We start from the raw sequence: 23,730 nt of genomic DNA on the forward strand, positions 1-23,730 counted from the left end.
TAGTTCCAATTACTTTTAAAAAAATTATAGCACTAGAACAACTTTTTCAAAAGCTGAGGGTTGCCTGTTTTGGTAGTAGTTTTAGTTCCTTTTGCAGAAGTTGTGTTAGCAGATTTCTGTCCTTTTACCTACTATCATAAATCTATAGTGGGTCCCCAACTGTGGGCTGCGGCCCACTACCATGCTGTGGCCTATTGGCCGCTGGGTCGTGTGAGTGACTGGCCAGTATGTGTACACGCACACCCCACTCTTGCTATGAGCGTTGGGGGCCCATTCACACTCATGCATGGACACATAAAGTCACCTGCCCCCCTCAACTGCCAACCAGAAAGGTTGGGGAATTCTGTTCTATAGTACATATTAGGAAAATGGGAAGGGTATCTTGTATTTTTAGCATACATTTATGCTATCATGGCTGTAAAACTGTATTCCAGAAATACTGAATTACTATTTGTTTATAGCATTATTGTACCATAACTGATTATCAGTATGTTTTCCTTATTCATTTCCATGCAATGTTATAAAAAAGCACAATTACCTAAAAATTACCTACAACTCTAATTTTATGTAAGGCTGATTGGCCCGCAAAAGCAGTTTGCAGCTCCAAGTTGGAAAACTATGCTGAACATTATAGTGTGTGAGATGACAGTCACCCTCATGTTTCAAACTATTCAAGAATGGTTTGGGTGTGGTAGGTTCTGTAATTTAAACATACAAAGGTGTTTGACCCAATAGCTGTTGGTTTGAGTGCTACAGGGATACAGAATTTTGATAGCAAAATACCTCATCTAAAATTTTTAATAATGACTGAAAAACAACAATTGCAGTTAACAATTGTAACTGTAATGTAATGTTTTGGTTTTCCTTGTAGTGAACACTTAGGTTTTAAAATGTTATTTCATAACAAAATTATACATTTCCTGAAAGGGCAGACTTTTCTATTTTCTGTAGCCAATTTTATATTAGAAACAGAATATGTTCCTGTTAATTGTACAGTGCAAGACGCTATCCCAAAGATTCAAATTTTCTTGCCTTACATATTTAAGTCAGCCTGATTTAAAATCCTGGGTTCCAAGAAATTATCTGCTTTACTTCCTTTGGGCTGAAGCAAACAATTTCATCTCCAACTTCAAACTTCAGATTATTATTCAAACTAAGTCCACAATCCATGCCAGTCTTTGCGATAGCAATATCTTCCTTATGGTGCTTCAGGGATGATAAGCATCCTAAATCAAACATGAGTAAAATTTCAGTATAAGTAATATAATAGTGCATAATTTATTAGAAATGTCAGTAAATTAGGAATTGGTAATGCTAGAAGGATGGCTCTTTATACATAGCATTCATACAGAACTGCACATATTTATACTTAAATAATCCAGACATAAGTGTATGCTAGTGTCTGCTATCCAGACATAAGTTCTGCTACAAGGAAATGTAGCAGAAATATTAATCAGAAGCAACACCTTCAACAAATTAAAAAACATTTCAACAAAGTAGAATCTGAGTAACCAACATAAACCTAGTTAGATATGCACTTTGCCTACCTGTCCAAATACATTCTCCATTGCGAATTAGTTTAAAGTTCATTTTTTTGTTTAGTTGTCCTTTCTGTACTCTGCAGCCAGCCACTGGAACTTTATGTTTTCCTACATCAACCTCAAAGGTGGCTAAAACGGCAGCTTCTCCTGAAATAAGGGGAACATGAGAATCATGGTTAAAATGTAGACTCTTAAAATCCACATAAACATGGCTCACTTGGCCTCTTGGGTTAAAATCTGCCACCACCCCAATTTTACTTTTTAGTTATATCACATAGCAAATTTTAATTGGTTTGCACAATTGGTTTTTGTTTTTCAAATATGCAGCTTATTATTTTCTCCACAGTAGGTCTAGAAAAACAAACACCTGCAACTTTCTGTGATTTATTTCCTCTAGTGCAGTAATCAAGAATAATCTTAATTTTTTATTTCTTTCACAAATATCAGTACTCTAGCAGTACTGGTATAATAACTGTCCTGATCCTAGAAGGCAGCCTAAGTTTGAATTCTACAAGTAGCAGACAACTGGAAGCTACTAGCACAGCAAAGTTTATGAAGCCCAGATTTCTGTCCCCTCCCAGTTATCGACTAGATAACTTCCAGAAACTTCTGGAATATTTGATACCTATCACATCCTCCTCTATACCAAGAGGCAAAGTGTTGCTGAGCTCTTCCTGTAAATCCTCCACAAGCCGGTAGATGATATTGTGTATTTTCACTTTTACTTTCTTTTTAGCAGCCATCTGCTGAATAGATTTATGTGCTTTTACATTGAACCCATAGATGATACCTGTCAAATGAATAAGAGAACAAATATGAAGTACTGTTGCTTCTCTTTTATTAACTTCAGAATGTATCAAGTACCCCAAGACAAAGGTGCAAGAAAGGTTTTTACCTCCCAAAGCTAAACTTTAAAATCCAAGCAAATTCCTTTATGCCTATTTGTATATTCTTTCAAACTATACAATTTACTCTATTTTTTTTTTAAGAGTGGGAAATATGCTTCGGTTGCTGAAAGATTTACTGACAGGTTCTGGGTTTTACCAAGTGCTGTACTCTGAGACACGGTTCAGACATCGTGCATTGTAATGCCAATATGCTTAACTATTTTGTTGAAAAAGGAAGAATTTGCTGGATTAATACAATACAATTCATTCACTCTAGTAAGCCTCAAAGCAGCAAAATTTGAACTTGAGCAGTAAGCCTGTACATTCCCACTGAAAAATTGGATTTGTACACTCCCAATTTTTTGGCAGCTAGGAAGATAACAGATATAGTTGCAAATTAATTAGAGTTCATGGTTAAAATAAACTTTGGAAAGTTCAACATCCCAAAGTTTGAAATAGATTTTATTTATAACTGACTGGTTTATTTCAAATTCTTATTTCTGATTAATATGTAACCAGCCAAATTTCATGGAAATGAATTAAAACTGCAATAGTTCTGGCTTTTTAGACAATTAGGGAAGTACATAAATTCATCATCCAATGAAGATTAGGGCCCTAAATGGAACAGGAGATGCTAGAGATTGAAACTGGCTTTAGAAACAGTCAAGGAGCACAATCCTTATTGCTAATGAACACTGGATAATTAAGAAAGCCAAGGAATACAAACAAAGTATGTGCTTCCTTGACTCAGAAGGGACTCTTGATTTCACTGATTATGTCAAGATGTGGAATGCGTGTAGGAAAATAGAATCCCAGAACATCTCATTATTCTCATGCAATATCTATACACAGTACAGGTCAGAAAGCCAGAGTATAGACAGAATTTAGCAAAACAGGCAAAGGATTGAGACATATATTCTCCCTTTTCTCCCTTTATTCAACCTAAAGATGGAACATGTATACAGGTAATCCTGTCAATTATATTCATAACCTGAGGATTCATTAATAGGATTGCGTTAAATGAATGTAATCCCTCCCTGCTTTACCCAATGCATTCACTAATTGAATTCACAGGTCATTAAATGTACATGAGGTATCTCAGGGTGGGGAAGATTATGGAGGCCTAGTGCTTCCAACCATCCAACACCTCTCCCGACCTATTGAGAGATCACATTCTTCCCCCCACCCCTATCCTGCCCTGCTGGGTTACTTACCTTTCAGAGATCTCAATGATCAAGCAAGATGTCTCCTCTCCACCCTCTCTGCCGTGGTTTCTTTGTCTGCTCCCAGTTCTCCAAAAGCCTGCTCAGCTTGGCTGCCTCTGCAGGATACCCAATCTACTTTTGGAGCACTGGGTAGCCTTGGTGAGTCTTGCTCCCCAAAGGCTTCTTTTTGCGCGAAAAGCTTTTGCAAAGAGATGGAAGGCTTAGGGGGAGTGATCTCGTGCTGCATGAAGCCTTCTGTCCCTTTGCAAAAGCTTTTGGTGCGGAGAACAGAAGCCCTTGATGCACAGTCTCACTCCTTCAGACTCACCAAGGCTGCCTGGTGCTCCAAAAGCTAATTGAGTGTCCTGTGCAGGCAGCCTCGTCAGCCAAGCTGAGCAGGGCGTACTCATCCGGCTCTGCTTCTGCTCTCATCATTCTGCTTTTTGGAACGCCGAGAGCAAGCAAAGAAACCGCGCTGCTATGCAAACCCTGCAGCAGATAAGCTGGAGAGGAGATGGCTCATTTGAGGAGAGAGAAGGAGCGGTCAGCCTGTTCTGGAACTCTGGATCTTTGAAAGGTAAATGAGCGATCAATCAGTCATGGGGTGAGGAGGAGCTGGTGAGCTAGCATACCAGGGCCAGTGCCTGTTAGGTCCCTGTGTGGGATGGGAATAGGCAGGAAGAATGTTGCAATGTGCAGGTCATAAGGGTGATTGATTGCCATGGTGCTGCAACATTCATAACTTCAGGACTGTGTTGTAAGTACTTTTGGGGGGGAGGGAATGTCGTAAATTTGAACCATCGCTAAGTGAACTGTTATAATTTGAGGACTACCTGTATAGAGAGGGGAGAAGCTGGATTGGAAGATGAGTTCAGTTTAAAGATAGAGGAATAAATAAAATAATTTATGCTATGCTGTTAATACTAGTCTGATAACTGGAAATTCTAGTAATTAAAGTTAAGCAGACAGTAAAAACGGGACTAAGATTAACTACAAGGCCAAACTAATGACAACAGTTATATCAAGCAGCTTTACAAATGACAATGAACCTATTGAAATAATGGATAGTTTTTGCCTTTTGTGATCAAGGACCACAGTTAAGAAATATGTTTTGATTAGCACTTGGTACTGTAGCCATGAAGGCCTTAGAAAAAATATTCCGAGACGGATGTTTCTATACCTACCAAGGTCAGAATCATGTAAGCTGTGGTAGTCCCTGTGGCACTGAAAATTGGACTTTGAAGAAACAAGACAGAGTACTGATATTTTTAAACTTTGGTATTGAAGAAGGCTTCTGAAAATACTATGGATGGCCAAGAAAAAGAACAAATCGATATAAAACAACCCAAAGTTCTCACTTGAGGCACAAATAATTAAGTTCAAATTATCTTACTTTGGACACATTACACAAGACCTAACTCTCTGGAGAAGTCTAGAATGTTGGAATAGGTGGAAGAAAAGTGAAGAAGACGACAAACACCGACAAAATAAATTGCCTTAATTAGAAAAGTGCACTGTATGCACTGTTGGAAGATCTGAAAGAACAGGTTAGGAACAATATTCCTGCAGAAAATCTATGTGGCCACTAAGAGTCACTACTGACTTGATGGCACCTGATCCATCCATCCATCCAAACAGTCCATAGTTCATTTATTTTTTCAGGTACATTACTTTGTTAAACTGTTCCATAATGTTAAGTGTGAGGGATCATATATTCTTTCCATCTTACTTCCACAGTCCTTATAGTTAGACGTTTTGCTTTATTTGTACACTGAATTTACAAATTACGAAGTTGCAGAAAATACACAAAACTTTGAGGAAGCCCAATTTCAAATGTGATATTATATAAATCTCTATTTTCTACATCATATACGAAAATTGTATATGAACACTGGTATTGTGAATTGCTTATGCTACGCTCAGAAATTGATATGGAACATTATTTCAGTTTCTTGAAAAGGAGCCTTATGTACCACCCTATAATTAATATAGTTATTAATATAATTAACATCAGATGTGTATATAATTGCAATAAAATTGACACCAAATTTTAAGGGGTGGAGGAGTAGGAAAGTGCACATCAGTGATGGGGTGCCCGGGGTTGGACTGGTTCGCAAGAACTGGTAGTAAAATTGCTGGGAGGCTCTGTCCACTGACCTGGACGTCATCAAAGTTGATCTGCGCAAGTGCAAAAACTTCTGTGCATGTGCAGAAGAGCACGCGGGTGCGATGCGAACCAGTAGTAAAGGTAAGTAGAACCCACCCCGGTGCACATAATAACTGCAAGCCACTCTGTGCATTTATATCTAACTACCTAATTTACTTAATTAAATTAAAGAACAAGCCATTAGTTCTAATTAGTCCAACAAATAGATAACCTCAGATCACAGCTCTTTACCTTTAAACGATTCTGCTAGATTTATGTCATTTTCAGTAATATCTCCAATTCCACAATGAATCACATCTAATATACATTCTTCATCAGCATCATAGGTTTTCAGAATATTCAAAATGGTTTCTACAGAGCCATCAACATCACCTTGGTGAAACAAGAAACCTATCGGTAGTTAATTTCAGTGGAAAGAAGAAAAATCATACTCCAGCAAGTCACATAACACAGGAACTTTATACTACTGCAGCGATGGCTAACCTTTTTGTCGTTGCGTGCCAAAAATGGAAAGCACCCGCACCCATAATGCAATGTGTGGGGGATCCCCCGCAATCCCCTTGCCCAGCACATGTGCAGGTGCCCCCCGCCCGTGTGCACGTCTTCCGCATGCGCTCCAGCACATGTGCGGTAGAGACCCGAAATCAGCTGGCTGGCGGGAGGTGTGCGCCCATGCACGGCGGAGGTGAGCTGGGGCAACTGCTCGCGTGCCATCAGAGAGGATGCTGTGTGCCACCTCTGGCACACGTGCCATAGGTTCGCCATCATGGTACTATTGTGCTTATTTATTTATTTTTATTTAGGGAATTTATATTGCTGCCTATTCGCACATGGCGACTCAAGGCAGCTTACAGAATATAAAATCTCATATAAAAACAATAAAACTAATAAAAGAAGATAAAAAAATAAAACTTATAAATTCAGTGTGGGGGGATTCAGCAACCAAGGCATTATTTGTGTCAAACTCTGGCCCCCGGGCCTTGAGTTTGACACCCCTGGCCTAGATGGTTGCTGGGATTTAGGTTTAAAAACTCAAACAAGAGTGAAGAGCTGAGCACAAAAATAAATAAGCAGTAGAAAAATGATTGTACCTTTGATAACGAGAGGCAACATGTTTTGGTCACTTTGAATAACTTTTTCAGATTTCCTAGGCATGGACTCCTTTTGGCTCTTCTTTATTAAGTATACTCTCTGTCTCCAGCTCATGTTCATGAGACCCTCTCGCTTCTTCCTGTAGTCTTCCTGATGAGCCCTTTGCTTCTCTTCTATAATTTCTTGATCTTTCTTGATCTTTTCTTGCTGTTTCACATAGAGTCTCCATTCAACAACTTCACGTGCCCTTTTCTTGGCAGAACAAAAGTAATTAACCAGTTAATTTGCCAACATAGCTTGGCTCCTATCATTGCTGTTACATAATACGCTCATGGCTCCCAGCCCTGAGTGTGCTCAGGGATGCCGGTGCCACCACATTCCTTTCAATGTGTATTCCCCATTGTGTGATTGCTTACTCTTTTGTAATTCCGTCCTCTACAATCTCTCTGCTCTACAAGGGGAGCAAAAATCAAGTGAAGCACACAACCACCCATACTGACTATAATAGCAATAGCACTTAGCAATAGCACTTATATACCGCTTTACAGTGCTTTACAGCCCTCTCTAGGCGGTTTACAGAGTCGGCATATTGCCCCCAACAATTTGGGTCCTCATTTTACCCATCTCGGAAGGATGGAAGTTTGAGTCAACCTTGAGCCTGGTGAGACTCGATCTGCCAAAATGCTGGCAGATGGTGAGCAGCAGAAGTAGTCTGCAGTACTGCACTCTAACCACTGCACCACCACGGCTCTTAATGGTGATCATATGACTGAGTGATGTTTCAAAGCTCACAAAGGTAGGCATTGATCATAAAATTATTTTTTCAACACTGTGGTAACTTCAAACAATTACTGAACAAGGCAATCAATAAGCAAGGTCTACCTGTACTCCAAGATATCAAATTCTCATAAAAGTATAAAATTACATTGTAATTTTCTACCATTAGAATAATATCCAAATGTGCCTGACCGTTATCTTTGGCACTGGGAAAATGACTTTTATAGAATTCTATATTGCATATAATATAAACATATAAACTTAGAATTTCTATACTATAATTTATACATGTAAAATTTCTATATTGTAATTTAAGCATCTTTTCCCATAGAGGCATGTTATTAGCTTATCCCACAAAAGCTATAAATATATCCATAGACTATACCCAAATTAATTGACCCTCTTTTAATTTGAAAAAAAAATATTTATCAAATTTATATTACCACCCATCTTGTAGAAAATGACTCTGAGCAGCGTACTGTACAACAATGAAAAAACACCATATTGGTATCTTTATTGTAACTCAACAAAGTGAGCACCTTCCAATAACAATAACATTAAAACGTCATTTCCCCTTACTACAGATTTTTTTTATCCAAACCAAGACATTACTACTGGTGAATAATCAGAAATTAAAACTGAATCAATATTATATTTCTCAACTAAATGAACCATCAACAAAGGTATTAAAATATTGGTCCAGTTTTGAGCAAGTGCCACATGGAGTAGATAAAAGTCTTTTCCTGCTTGAATTAAACTATTTCCATATGTTGAAAAAAACATGTTCCTTCTCCCTGGTATTTTACTTCTGCAGAACATTTTTGGTGTATCTTGGATGAAACTGGATAAACATGGAATAAAGACAACTTTAGGAACATTACACCTGAATACTAAAACAAGAAATGTACTTACCTCAGATTCAACTTCAAGGATTTCGTCCCCTGCTGAAGGGACCTCCTTCCATCCCACGATCTCCGTGGGTAAACCAGGGGAAGCATTTTCCATGATTTTGCCATTCTCATCAAGTATCAGTCGCACTTTGGCCCAGGTTTCTCCAGCAACCAAAATGCAGCCCTTTCTCAGACTGCCTCTTTGGATAATGGCCGTGGTTACTGGACTGGGATCAGGTGGAAGGCAAGTAAAAAGAAGAATGACATTTGATTTGATATTCACAATTAATGGTATGTTTTAATGTCTAAGCCTCTTTATAGAACTTTATTATGTCAACATATCTGTATAATTTTTTCAGTTTAAAATCTAGTTTGACACAAATTTATAAAACAGATCAGAATAATGTATTTTTCACTCAAACTATCTTTAGAAACATTTTGCCAATAATCAGAATGCTCAATAAACATCTATGAATGCTTGGGAAGCCCAAGTAGGGCTTAAAGATTTTCTTGGCAATTAATATGATGTTGAATTCTGGTGCTTTGCTGCAGGCTGTCTTTCCATTCATTTTTTTCATTAATGTGTCTCCCCCAACCCCAATTCAGGTGTAGCAGGGAGCCCACTGTATGTGATATAGATGGAATCCATGGGAATTGATTGCAATAGCTTTTAAATAAGGAAAATTTCACATTGACACATGATTGGAGTGCTGCGGGAGAGATTAAATCCAAGCAAACAGGTTTTCTAGAAGAAATCTCTTCTGTGTAAAATCACATGTTTTAAATTAGAAAGTTTAATTTAATTTACAAAAGGACAGTTTTTAAATTTTAATTTATTATGCATTGTTATTTAATTGCACTATTGGAAATTTTAGAGCAACTCCCAACCAAAGATGAAATGGAATGAAAAGATGCATGCTCACCCTTTTCCTTTATCTGTACGAGACTCTATTATAATACCTTCCACGAGGCCTGTGCTATCTGCCTTCAGTTCCATCACCTCAGCAAGAGTTACAATTGCCTCTTTTAAGTTCATCAAGTTATGGCTCTAGATCAGAAAAGTCAAAAGTAATTCAGAAAAGGTAGGACTTAATAATCATTGTAAGTAATTCAGTATGCATAGATGATTTACTGAAGATCTATTGCCTTAAAATCTAGGATATGCTGGAGGCTGACTCTAGCCTCTTTTATCGTATCTTCCAAGATCAATACCTAGGAATGAATAGCAAAATAAAGTATTTTCTTTTCCTCATTAGGAAGTTTTCCTGTTCAGTGCTGAGAAAGAACTGCTTTTCTCCAAACAAGCTGGGTCCTAGAGTAGAGGTTCAGATGAAGGTTTTCCTCTCTTAAAAACTCTATCCAATGTTGTGTCATGTGACTCTTGAAGAATCAAATTTTTACTGCTAATAAACAATGTGATACAGATTTACCTTAGGGATGGCACTGAAACTGATTTGCATTACCTTTAACGCAGAGATAGGAACAGCCTGAACATCTCCTCCATAGTCTTCACAAACAATATCATGAGCCAGCAGTTGTTTCTTTACTTTTTCAGGATCAGCTTCAGGTTTGTCACACTTATTGATGGCAACAATAATTGGAACTGAGAGAGAAAAAAATGTGGAGGGACAACTTTCAGATTCATGTGTAATTTGTTCCAGGTGACTAACAAATCTTCAAATAGTAAGATATTCAGTAACAGTAATATGTCAATAGTAGTGCTTATTTCCTCCCTCAACTCCCCAAATGAAAACAAAATCCATGAATACCATTAGCATTTTTAGCATGTTGAAGGGATTCCACAGTTTGCTCCATCACACCATCATCGGCAGCTATCACCAGTACAACAATATCAGTGATATGTGTACCTCTTGCCCTCATGGCTGAAAAGGCAGCATGGCCAGGAGTATCCAAGAATGTTGCCTTCTCCCCAGAAGGCAACTGCACTGCAAAAACAATTGGAAACATATACAGTATCTTCTGAATAAGAGTTTAATGCTTCTCATATCACTTTCACAGAACACACTGAACAGCTGCTTCCATGAGATTTGTAGCAATTCCTCATACAAGTAAAACTTTAAACAGAGAACTTGCCTAAAATTGACAGTCACTTTTCTATAGTCCATGTTCAGCTGTTAAATTTTTCTACAAAACAATGCTTTACTTGGGGCTTTACTAGTGATAAGTTTATTTTCATTTCTCTATTATTTGCTAACTTTTGCCAAAGTGGCTTCCTCTAGTTATGTTGGACTACAATTTTCTCATATAACAATCAGCAAGATTGGAAATTAGAGGTGTCCAATGCACCTCTCTAAGTCCAATACACCACATAGAGAGGCTCCTACTCTATAATCTATAACTGATTCAGCAATGAAACTAGTTAGGATCCATTTTTGACATCAGAAAATAGACAAGATAACATGTATTAAGTTGCTGTTAAGACCAGACTGAGAAACTTCATATGACTTAGGTAAGACTTGAAACTTGAGTTCTTGAGGCAACTTTGCTCCAAGGACAGGAGAGGTGACTTTTGTCATATTTCACACTTAGGTTCGGCAGTAAACCTCCATGTAGTTAAGCCAGAATTTAGCTTTAAGATGAAACTGGCAAAAAGCACCCAGGCATGACAGCTAAATTAGAATGTACTGCACGCAGGAATAGGAATACAAACCTCCTATACAACAGTTGATTGCTGATTGCACAGCAAAGAATTCAGGGACTTTACATATGATCCAGCTTTTAAACTGTCTTGCCTTTCTGAATTAACAGATATTTCACAGGTTACTAGTGGCCCTGGGAGGTCATTGAGATACATTAAAATAATGGCTTCTCTTGCCTGGCAAATTCTAGTTTTATCTCACTAATCTCATAGCACCTTAAATTTTGTTTTCTTTTCTACATGCCACCTTCCCTCCTTCCAGCTTGTATTTTGCTCACTTTCAGGTACATTATCTTCTTACAGTCCTTTTATTTGCTATAAATTTATGAGGTAACCTTGAGTAAGAAACTACATTGTCATGGTATCAAAACTGTATTATCATTTTATAGTAATCCAATTTTGATATAATAATGACTATTGCAGATGAGAAATTGACAACATTGTAAAGTACGATCCAGGTGCTGTTGTACTGATTTAAAATATTTACGTTATTTTTAGATTCACAAAATAAAAGCAATGGACCAATAATGTTTATCTGCTTGTACCAATATGATCAATGAGAAATAATGGGAGATGAAGTCCACCACCATTTGGAAAGCCACAGACTTTTTATCCTTCATCCAAAGACGACTAAGAATAATACTCAAATAAATCATACCAAGAAAGGCACCAATATGCTGTGTTATACTTCCTGCCTCCATTGCTGCCACATTAGTATTTCGCAGGCTATCAAGCAATGTAGTTTTTCCATGATCAACATGGCCCAATACAGTAATGACTGGAGGCCTGGCCGTTAATAAAGCTGGATTTTGAAGAGGCCTGCAATCAATAGTAACACATTCAATTTTAAATGAAATAAGCCTTTTTTATGTTTTGTATTCTATGCTTAACAAAGCTCTTAAAATCGTCAATCTCTGAACTTTTTGTAACAACTAACAGCTTGGAACTAGAGTGTCCTCAATATGTTGTTTTTCTACCTGAGAAGGAAACATGTTTTTCATGGCTAAATTATAAATAGGGAACCCGTGAAGATTTGGCCTCCTGACTTTTCAGTGAACAACATGTCATATTGGCAACAAGAAGGAAAACTGAAAATCTTGGGCATTTTGGTGGGTGTTTGAAAAGGGTACTTTAATGCATAACCTCTGGATAACTTCTGGGAAGCAAAGGCTCGCTTCTAACTGCACCTATCCATGAAAAATGGCCAGAAAATGCTGTCTTTTTGCCACCAGAAGTTTAAGCTGCACTGTCAGAGTATCGGGAAACTCACATGAGGGTTGCAATCATGCCCTAAGTAAAGATTTTGGGTTTCCAGATCAACTGCTTATATAAAACTATGAGCAGAATCGTTCTAATGAGTTGTATTTAAACTCAGGAATAGAATTCAGAAGTTGTACACGAGCAAATTAGACCATTGAACCATAACTCTCTGCAGTGAGTTATTTTCCAGGAATTCAGAGAAATCTGTCTCATTTAAGACTTTTTGCATGGAAAGAAGGTGTTTTACCACTTCTCCAAGGAGCAATTTGTTTTGTTACAGCAGTTTCTACAGGATCAATCAGTTCTTAACACTAAATAAATTAGCTTGTTTTATAAAATCATCAGCTCAAATTTCATGAAAATCACAAACTGTGATTTTCTTTCATAGTTCACCTTCTTTCCCAGGATGTATGGGGGCAGAGCCACTTCGATCTACGGGTTAAAGTACCAGACTAGAAACTGGGAGACTTTAAATTCTAGTCCCTCCTTAGCTGTGAAAGCCTGCTAGATGATTTTGGGCCAGTTACTCTCTCTCAGCCAACCCACCTCACAGGGTTGTTGTTGTGGAAAAAATAGGAGAAGGAAGGTGTTTTGGATATTTTTTCCACCTTCAGTTATTTGTAAAAAAAATAAAGGTGGGATATAAACAAATAGATGCATGCATGCATGCATGCATGCATACATACATACATACTATCTGTCAGTCCTGCAAGTCTTTCATTGGGGGTGTTATTTGGAACCCTGACATTATCCTTTTTAGCTGCTTTAAAGATTATTGTAAAATATATTAAGTATGTGAAATACTTAAAAGGTTATATGAATTCTTTTATTTCATATCAAAATGCAATAAAATGTTTAACATTAGTAAAAGGCAGATAAAAATTCTTGTGGGCTACTATTTGTTTTCTATTCATATGAACTGAAGATGTCATTGTAGTACTTTGGTTCCAGTTTTCCTTCTCTCTAAATAGAAGTAGTTTCATTTGGCATACGAATAGAAAGGCAGAAAAAGTCATGCTAAAAACACAAGGAGAATTAATTAAATTAAATTAATTAATTAATTAATTAAGAGTGCCTGGGAAAATGTTTGGCAAAATCCTGAATGAAATATGTAAGAGATGATATGAACAATATTTGGGAATTTCAGATGTTAGGCAGTTTATGTGTATAGTTATGATTCTTGGCAGGCCACTGAAAAATGTATGAATGTGAGAAAATATGTTTACAGCACATTTGTTAATTTAGAGAAAGTAAATAGGCTTTACTTTATGTAAATATGAAACTGAAATTTGGCTACTAAATAAAGTAAGAACAATATGAAGGAAAAAGCACATTTAAAAATAAATGGAACACTTACCATTCATCACTGATCAAAAATATGTGATGTCCTGTGGTTATTTCATGTATTTATGGATAAATGTGTACAGAATGGTTGTGGTGATATTAAATGTGTTGTTCAGATAGTATAAATATGGATATGAAACATGAATACATCAAAACATACCTAACAAGGAAAATTGAGTGAACAAATGCAAATTATATATACCGTATTTTCCGGCATATAAGACAACTGGGCGTATAAGATGACCCCCGACTTTTCCTGATAAAATATAGGGTTATACTCGCCGTATAAGACTACCCCTCTTCCCACACACACCAAATAAAAATTAAAAAAACATCAACTGGCTCACCCACAATGTAAAAGCAGCTGTGCTAGACCCAAAATGGTCCCTGCAACAAGCAGGAACCTCACACAGCCACAAAAAGCCCAAAAAACAACTTTCACACTTTACACACACACAATACAACACAACACAACACAACTGGCTCACCCACAATGTAAAAGCAGCTGTGCTAGACCCAAAATGGCCCCTGCAACAGGCAGGAACCTCACACAGCTACAAAAAGCCCAAAAACCAACTTTCACACTTTACACACACAAAATTCCACATACAGCTTTGTGAGATTTTGTGTGTTTGTGTAGTTAGAGTGAAACACTACAGAAACACACTAAATCTCAGAAAGCTGCACAAATATTATTTTATTTTATTTTTATTTTTATATGAAAGCTAAATTTAAAACTTCCTAAACTTTAAATGGCTAGATCTAAAAAAGAACAACTAAAAAAAACCCCCAATTAACTATTTTTTTTAAAGCTCCCAAAGGGGAAAAAAACTTACCCAATAGAACAGGGGTCTCCAACCTTGGCAACTTTAAGACTTGTAGACTTCAACTCCCAGAATTCCTCAGCCAGCTTTGCTTTGCTGGCTGAGGAATTCTGGGAGTTGAAGTCCATAACTCCCTGCCTGCTTGATTGCAGGCAGGGAGTTGCTTGCTGATGGAATGGATTCAGGCAAGCGAAGCAAGGCAAGCGTTGCGATTAGCAGCTAAGGTAAGCAAGCTGGAGGGGGAAAACTTTTTTCCTTTTACATGGCTGTGGCGATCCAAGCTGAGTTGCCTGATTAGCAGACAACTCAGCTGGGATCGTCAGAGCTTGGATCGCTAGAGCCTTTTGGGCTGGTCTGCCTGGTTACAGGAGAACGACACCCGGCATATAAGACGACCCCCGACTTTTGAGAAGATTTTCATGTGTTAAAAAGTCGTCTTATACGCCGGAAAATACGGTAAATGGCAAAAAAAAGAGGAAAAAGTAGATGCATTTATCTAGTTTGATACAATATTTACTGAAGATGGGGATATTGAGGAGAAATTTTAAGATAGCAAAAATGTTGTAATAGTATTATAGTCTGATGTGGGGAAAGAATGCTTCCTAAAGAAGTTTAAATGGCTACATATAAAGGTGTTTGCTTTGCTGTGATATAGAAACTAGAATTGGCTATGTCGGAGATACATAAAAAGTTAACTGCAGTGGGAATGGAGTGAAAAATGGATATGGAATTAAAGTGGATTGAATACAAAAGTGAGTAATCAATATAAAATAAATACACTGAGGGATGAAATTGCAAAACAAATACATGAAATAGGAATAGATGTGATAAGAAGATGGAGTGATGAAATAGCTAAAAGGATGCAGGTCTTATGCAAGATAATTCAATACTGAACATACTTTCACAGTGAATATTAGTATAATCCAAATAAATATACATTAGAAATATAATTTATATTACTAATTAAAAGTTCCAATAAATATTTTCATGATTTACTTTTATCTGAAAATTAAATTGTGGCTTTGAGAGAAACAGTACACTATACATGCTTCCTAGTGATAGAATATGTGGAATAGAATGTTGCCTTTAAAGGATTTAACTGCATTATAGATCATAGCTTGCACAGCAGTATGTCTAGATAAAACTGGACTTCAGTTTAGGCAGTGATTAACAGTAACAAAACACAGTCTTCATGGGCCCATCATTTTGTGCACTTCACATACAGTGGATTACATATATTATACAAGTTATACTTAAATCCAGTAATAAAAAACCCACTTAAGTATAGATGTTACCTTCTAAACGCATCTTTATTTTCTTTTACTTTTTCTTCTTTCAGCTCAGCCCATTTGTACTGCATGCCAGATTTTTTAATGATGTCTTTGATCCAATTTATTTCCAAGACTGAATCTGGTTCTAGTGAATCTAAATCTATCTCTGTGTTCAGCAGAGCTTCATACACATGATCTGAGTATAAAAACATAACATTCATTGAGTAATGATCCAACCAGGGAAGAGGCCTATGATATATTTGTTTGTTTGTTTGTTTATTGAATTTACATTGCTGCCTATTCGCCCATGGTGACTCAGGGCGGCTTACAGAATATAAAACCTCATTTAAAATAATAAAACTAATAAAAAGAATAAAATAAATTAATATAATAAAATAAAATCACCCCCCACCCCGGTGACAGCAGATCACATGGGCCATTTAATGGGCTCCATCCCGTTCTGGATTCCCCAGGCCCACTGGCAGAACCAGGTCTTGAGGGCCTTCCAGAAGAGTATTAGAGGCCATTCTAATCTCTGGGGAAATGATGTTCCAGGGAAAGGGAGCCACCACCAAGAAGGCCCTTCTTAATAATAGTGCTAGTGGAGAAAATGTTTGTCATGTAATTTCCAGTGTCTAGACAGGATGTGCAGTCCTCAAATACTTAGATGCTTTGTCAGATTTCAATGCTGTTATCATTACCATCACAGTGTTAAAATATATTTTATACAATGAAAAAAGACTAAAGGGAGACAATTGAAGAACTAGAACAAATTATATACTAAATTCTGTGCCTGAGAATAGTCTCAGGTAGCACACTAGGTCAGATCTGTTTCTCAGGCAGTAATCCACGAAATATGAGAGGAAAATACAAAAATGAAATGAAGGGGCAATGGTTAATCTGAACCATGTGTATCTCTTTGTACACAAAAATCAGAAACTATGACCTGGAGGAAGGAAGAAATCAGAGATTTTTCTAAAATTGTGGACTGCCAGTGCTCTATGGTTTTTTTTTTTATGTAGTATATGCCCCTGCCTTTGAAACTAAATATGTGGGATTAAAAAATGAAGCTGTAACACAAGGATATCAATCAGCTGAAAGGACGATCAGGAATTGCTCCTTTTGTAATTTCCAGCAGGGGTGGGTTTACTTACCTTTACTACAGGTTCGCTCACGCACGCATGCTTCATTCGCACATGCACCACTTCTGCACATGCGCAGAAGCTTCTGTACATGCGCAGATTATATTTGATAACGTCCGGACAGGTGGACAGAGCCTCCCGCTGCCACAGCTACTGGTTTGCCCGAACTGGGGTGAACCGGTAGCAACCCACCACAGATTTCCAGGCATTATTTGAAAGAAACGGCTCACCTATATCCTTATGCATCACTTTTGCAAGCTCCTCCACAGTCATTGTGCGCTTTATCTCAACCTCTTGTTTCTTTGCTTTCGTACTTACAGGCTTCAATTTCACTTTGCCCAATTTCTCTCTCTATAACAAAGTTTAAGAACAATATATTTAGTCACTGGATCAACTCATTTTCTGAGTTTCCACAATACACTTAGCCTTAAACTAAAGGGCTGGATCATGAATCTCATGATCTTCACAAATCTGGATTCTCACCAATTTTGTGGCCCCTGAAATTCAATCTAAATACGACTGCTAAAAAATGGCATAATTTCCTGTCATTCTGGAACAAATGAAATTGGTAATATAAGTGCTAAATAGGCATATAAAGTTTAAAAATAAACAAAAAATCCCCTACTCCTGAGGGAAAAGCTGTGTAAATATATGTGATATGTCTTTTCACCCACATTTCAACCTTTCGTCTCCCCAGTAATGCTAAGGTTATTTGCCTGGGCTCATGACAATGAAGCTGTGCTAATCCCTTTTCTTCTCCAATTGTTAATTTATTACTAAAGCTGACTGAAGCTTGGCAAAATCATTCCCAATTAAAAAAAATTCATACTTTTCTAATGAAGCCCACATATTCTCCCAGGAAGTTGACACATGCAATAGTATGCAAAGATTTTCCCATGATCACATTGACTGAATAGAATACAAATGCTTGAAAGGGGCACAGCCTCAGGATTCTTTCTCTTAACTACAGTTCAAAGCATTTATAAAAAGTAAAAAAAGGAATCGATTGGTTGTTCCGCACTGATGCATTTTGGACAGGTTGCTCTTCTTTTTGGAGGCCAGCTGGACAAAAAGCATGTATGCAATTGTTTGGAAAGTTTATGGTATTTATATTTACCTCTACTGCGTATCTCTATAAACAACATTGTCTTTTATTTCTTAGCTAAAGGCACACAAAAGTCCTTCAAGGCAAGAATAAAGTAACTATTAATTACCTCCTTAGTGGTCAAAAGCCTGAATTGTGAGGTGGTGTCTGGATGCCAGAGCAGCGGGTGCAGCTGAATGGGACACATGGGGTAGGCAGAGGACAGGACAGACTTCCACTGTTTTTGGTAAGCCAGGGAGTGCAGCTGCCTGCAAGCACTAAATAAACGGGCCAAATTCTCCAGTGGCGGCATCCAATTCATGTTTCTCTCTGTAACCAAGAAAAAAAAATAGAGCTTGAATGAAACAACTTTCAAGCGGACAGTCTAAAAAGAGATACCCCGGAAGCAAAGGAGGATAGAGCTGCTGTAACTTCCTTCCACAATGATTTGGAAGAGAAAATGGTGGCATTACCCATGAAACTTTTTCTGTTAAGTCAGTATTCAAAAATACAGAGGCCATAACCAATTTTGTTTACATTAATCATAAAATTAGGAATACCAGTAGTTGGTAGCAAAGTGTTCAAATCTGTATCTTGTTGCTGCCATTTTGTGGCGATCAGAATTTTTGCAGCCTATATCTAGTGCGGTTCTAAATAAAATTCTGTAGAGATTCTCAGTCATCCAGGTCATGGTTGTCCCAAAGATGCTTTTTCAGAGGCAACTGGACTTTCTTGGTTTTTTTTTTTTTGGAAGATGTTTCGCTTCTCATCCAAGAAGCTTCTTCAGCTCTGACAGGATAGTGGGGAATAAGATATATATTCCTTGCAGACAGTTGGTCATTTGCAATTTTTTAGAGGGTCGTTGAAGCATTTAGAGGTGCTTCAACTTGAAAAAGCACCTTTGGGATAACCATGACCTGGATGACTGAGAATCTCTACAGACTTTTAGCTATACAATTCGGGATGAACACCCTTTGAATGGTGTGGGAGTAGGAATGGATTTCCAGAGAAGAAGAAGAAAAACTGCAGACTACAGGAACCAGGAGCACTAATCAGGTGACCCCGAAGATACAGATTTCCAAGGGCTTCAAGGACCCTCTAAAAGGATGCAAATGGCCAGCTGTCTGTAAGGAATATAAATCCTTCCATTCCCCACTATCCTGTCAGAGCTGAAGACGTTTCTTGGGTGAGAAGTGAAACATCTTCAAAGAAAAAACAAGAAAATCCAGTTGCCTCCTGAAAAAGCACCTTTGGGACTTCTAAATCAAACAGTAAACTGTCAAATCTGGAACCTAGCAATTTAACAATGAAGGGATATGCACATATAAACTGTGGTTGGTAAAACTCATCCCCTAAAAAGATGCCAGGAGCATCAGCTTAGGACAGCTGGCCCCTTGTGCCAAAATTACTATTATTTCCCCTCTTTTTGGTGATACAGACCAACAAAGCTAACCTTCTACATAAGGGAAGCAAGCAATATTAGAGAAACAGAGGAAGCGCACGCGCAGTTCTAAAAGAAGCCACTCTTTCGTATGTCCAGACGCTGAAAGAACAGACAAATCCGCCAAGCCTTCACTGTGGTTTTTTTCTTCAGTATCTCACCTACGTTATTACCTTCCGCCTCTTCAAGCGCTTTACTACCGCCCAGCCGGAAGGTGGCGCACGTCCCCGCCTCAACTAGTCATTCCTCTGCTTTCAGCCGTTTGAGCGCGCCTCCCTCTTGTAAGCAAGGTCCACAAGCATAGCGTTAATATCCGCCACTGACTTTTATCGTCCTGCTATTCACCCGTGACCGCTTCGGCTACCTGCTTTTCTAGATGAATCCGTTCAGCAAAAATTAAAGTAGCAGTGCCAAAAAGGTGCGAGAAGGCAACAAAATAAACCCTAACCCGTCCATCACAGGCAATTGAGCATGCGGAGTGTTGCTGGCTGAGGAATTCTGGGAGTTGAAGTCCACAAGTCTTAAAGTTGCCAAGGTTGGAGACCCCTGCTTTAAAGTGACCCTGATTGCGTACCTAATTGCGTAAATTAGGACAGCCCCCACCCACCCAATGAGAAACTTTTCAAAAGATTGCCCGAAGATACTTCTGAATGTAGGTTTAAGTGGGATAAATAGTGAGTAAGCCCATTTGTTTCGAGGTTGACTCCTGATGACAACATGTGCATTTAGGAATGTGTGACTTTTTCAGTTTAAACCAGCTTCATTATTTCTTTAAACAACAATTTAATACTTAACTGCTGGGTTTACATATTTACAGACTAATATTTCTTGCACAATATCAAGAGTAGTTGAGTTTGTTCTGGGGCGGGAGCGGCGGAGAGTTGCATCTTTTAAAGTCATAAATTGGATTAACAGATGTCTTTCATATGTATATTTCTATTTGAAATTTGGCCTAGTAGGGCACATATTATTGTTATAACTTAGACTATTAGACTGATATGCCACAAGGAGAAAAGACTTAAAACATTTGCCAAAAATTGTATATTTTCTTGGATATAATAAAGTATTGGTTCTAGGGCTGGAAAAGGACTGGAGACAGTCAAGTTCTCCTTTAGACACAGTACACCAGTGTGTACAGACCATAACCACATCCTTAAATGAGTTGTGGAATAACAATCATGATGATAATAATAGGGGTATCTTGGGGTCTTCCTCATGGCAGCACTGAAGTCTGTTTGTTATCCACTGTGAGAGTTGGCAGGAAAGTATACTGACACAAAGAAGTGTTGATAGCATTTCCAAACTCTATTCTGCCTTGCCAAGGAAGCAGAATAGGGCTCTGTCTGCAATAAGACATTGGGGGAAGAGTGAGGTGGGGAATATCATTCATTCCAGCATCTGATAGAGGTTTCAGTTGAGTCCAAAATTTCTGTTGCTAAGGAAGAGATTTGTGAAGTTTTGCCCCATTTATGAACTTTCTTGCCACAGTTAAGTGAATCACTGCAGCTGTTAAATTAGTAACACGGTTGTTAAGTGAATCTGGCTTCCCCATTAACTTTGCTTGTCAGAAGGTCACAAAAGGGGATCACATGATCCTGGGATATTGCAACTGTCATAAATATGACTCAGTTGCCAAGTGTTTGAGTTTTGATCATGTGACTATAGGGATGCTGCAACGGTCATAAGTGTGAAAATTGGTCATAAGTCACTTTGTTCAAAGGTCACTAAATGAACTGTTGTATGTACACTGTCCACTAAATGATAAAATAGCCAACCAATAATGGGTGTTCCCTTACTGTAAGTTTAATAATAAAATTAAACTATTGATTTATTTAATAAAACACACTATAAACAGCTGTTGTCGTTATTCAGTTCAAATGCAATTCATTTTACAACCCATATAGTCAGTCAGTGCCAAATAAGGGTGAATGCACAATTAAGGCCATTCAGCTTAATATCTATGTTTCTTCAAAATGAATGCTAATTTATTCTGTTTACCATTAAATGACCAAGATTAGAACATTTTGTTGCTCTTAACAAACTCTTCCTGCTGCACACACAAAAATAACAGTATTCTAAGAGGGTCTCATGCAAAGAGGTTTTCTTATGCAAATTCCATTTAAAGAATGGTAGCTGTATAAAATCATGAATTCATTTTAACAGAACTTATACAAATGAACCTATTATATTTTATAATGACAAACAAAATAAAAAGTATTGAAACATATCCATTTAAGTCTAAATGAAATCACGTTTATTCAGAAATGAATCTCACTGTGTTCTGTGAGCTTCTTAGTAAAAATGTCTTGTATTTGAGCTTCAGAATTTTTTTGGATAGTTAAAATCACTTCTATTATTTGACTTGCTATTTTGCTGGTTTATAATAAGAGTAATTTAGACCACAACCCTACTTATACTTGTCTAGAAGTAGTCCTAGGATTGCATCATAAATATTTCCATATGAAGCCTGAATACAAAATAGATGCAATTTCAAATATTCAGATGTATGCTTATACTGAAATATTGTAGTACAAAGACGCAACAAAGGAAACTCCAAACGACATATGGAGTTTGAGTAATTTATTCTGTTTTAAAATTAAACTGCCTATTTAGAATAAGTTTTTATTCTAAAATAAAACATTTTTATTTTCACAATTTTTATTGCACGGTTAATCCATATGCATAAAATCAGAAATTAAACTGATCAATTGTGTTTTGACAACTCACTTGGTTAAAAATGCAATTATCAAGAGGGTCGTTTGGTTTGTACCATTGGGATGGTATATACATATACAGGTAATAATAGAAGTTAATAGAAAAGGTCATTTTGAAAGGAGAAATGTGGCACTCAGTACTGTCTTCCTTACATATTGGACTTCAATTCTCATCAAGCCAAGCAAACATTACCAATGGCATTTTACTTTGGAGAAACAGACTGTGAGGCATCAGTTGAATAACTGCAAATCATTGACTGAATTCATATACAACTCTGAAACAGAACACTCAAACTAATGCTTATGGGGATAAGTTTGCTAACCTAAGGGCCCCAAACGTAAGCTTTTTTAAAACAATGTCACAAAAGTTACTTGTGAGTCAAAAATGAAGAATCTGATTATCATGATATACCATTAAACAAATGTGTTAAATAAACTACATAGTGACGCATTACTGAAACAGTCATTTAACTTTGGTCACTTAGCTGCTAGTTTTATATTAACTGAAACACGGGTATTTCATTTTATTACTGGATATATAATACTTTTTGCAAAATATATTTAGGAAGGTACTAGGTAGCATCTGCAGTGCCTACAAAACGTTGCAGGGGTAGAAAAGTACTTGAAGTGCTCACTAGGCTGCAAGCAGTTTGAGAGGCCCACTCTAAACCAAACTATCATGGGCTAGCTTGGGCATAAATGCTGTTTGATACTCATGGTTAAAACAAGCTGTAGCATTTAATACAGCATGTGAACACAGTGTTTTAAATCAGCATTCTCCAATCAGATTCCCTTGAAAGGTTTTTTAAAAGAAATAGCTTCCTTTAAGACCAGGCTCCAGTAACTATATGGTCTCAACTCTGAAATGCCATGCCAGCGTACGCAATACAAATCATAAAAATTGGAAACTTACAGATGACAAGGACACTAATCAGGGAAGGCTTATTGATTGATTGATTGATTGAAAGGGGAAAGGGCAAGCTAAAGAACAAGATAAAACTATCCCAGTGTTCCAATCCCTGCATGCTTCTAGGAAACCTGCTGGAATCCCAGTAAAGTCACTGGGGATTTATTTTTGAATAAATGCCATTGTTGCCCACAATACAAAGCTATTCCCAGAATACAGATGTTCACCCTCCAATCCAGATCAAACAGCTAACGTTCATAGAAACAATTCACATACTGATTTTGGCAAAATATGGAATACCTGTTTCCAGACTGTTTTTCTACTACGGTGTCTAATCTATATCCCTGGAATCTCCTGGTAGTTTTCCATGGGTTCCGCTTTTTTAAAACGGGCAAGGTTGGCTAAGCGTTGCCCATCCGGCAGGCAAACGGGCAGCGCTTCAAGTCTTGACGTGTCTTCCGCTTCCTGTTCTGTCGCCGGTGGCCGCGCTAGGATAAGGAGGAAGCTGTGATTGCTCGAGAGGAA

The 23,730-nt window shown here is 37.6% G+C and overlaps 1 protein-coding gene across 6 annotated transcripts; it reads right to left on the reverse strand.

Annotated features, from left to right (window-relative positions):
• Nucleotides 1-780: 780 nt before the first annotated feature.
• Nucleotides 781-23,688, reverse strand: MTIF2 (mitochondrial translational initiation factor 2). 6 transcript variants are annotated; one of them, XM_034427347.3, is made up of 14 exons: nt 23,506-23,688; nt 18,274-18,473; nt 17,290-17,410; nt 15,942-16,113; nt 11,877-12,037; nt 10,329-10,505; nt 10,023-10,162; nt 9,483-9,607; nt 8,582-8,786; nt 6,892-7,144; nt 6,032-6,172; nt 2,167-2,331; nt 1,548-1,688; nt 781-1,226 (listed from the first exon to the last, which is right to left on the reverse strand). In XM_034427347.3, exons 2-14 carry the CDS (start codon nt 18,463-18,465, stop codon nt 1,057-1,059), a joined length of 2,163 nt encoding a protein of 720 aa, XP_034283238.2. In that variant the 5' UTR covers nt 18,466-18,473; nt 23,506-23,688; the 3' UTR covers nt 781-1,056. The 6 variants fall into 6 exon arrangements, with proteins under 6 accessions (XP_034283238.2, XP_087744696.1, XP_034283240.2 ...); XM_087888570.1 differs by having other exon boundaries at nt 10,329-10,500; nt 23,506-23,658; XM_034427349.3 differs by lacking the exon at nt 23,506-23,688 and adding an exon at nt 19,758-20,130.
• Between the last annotated feature and the right edge of the window lie 42 nt (nt 23,689-23,730).

This window comes from Pantherophis guttatus, chromosome 1 (assembly GCF_059756535.1).
Source record: "Pantherophis guttatus breed Tessera chromosome 1, ASM5975653v1, whole genome shotgun sequence".
Taxonomy (NCBI): domain Eukaryota; kingdom Metazoa; phylum Chordata; class Lepidosauria; order Squamata; family Colubridae; genus Pantherophis; species Pantherophis guttatus.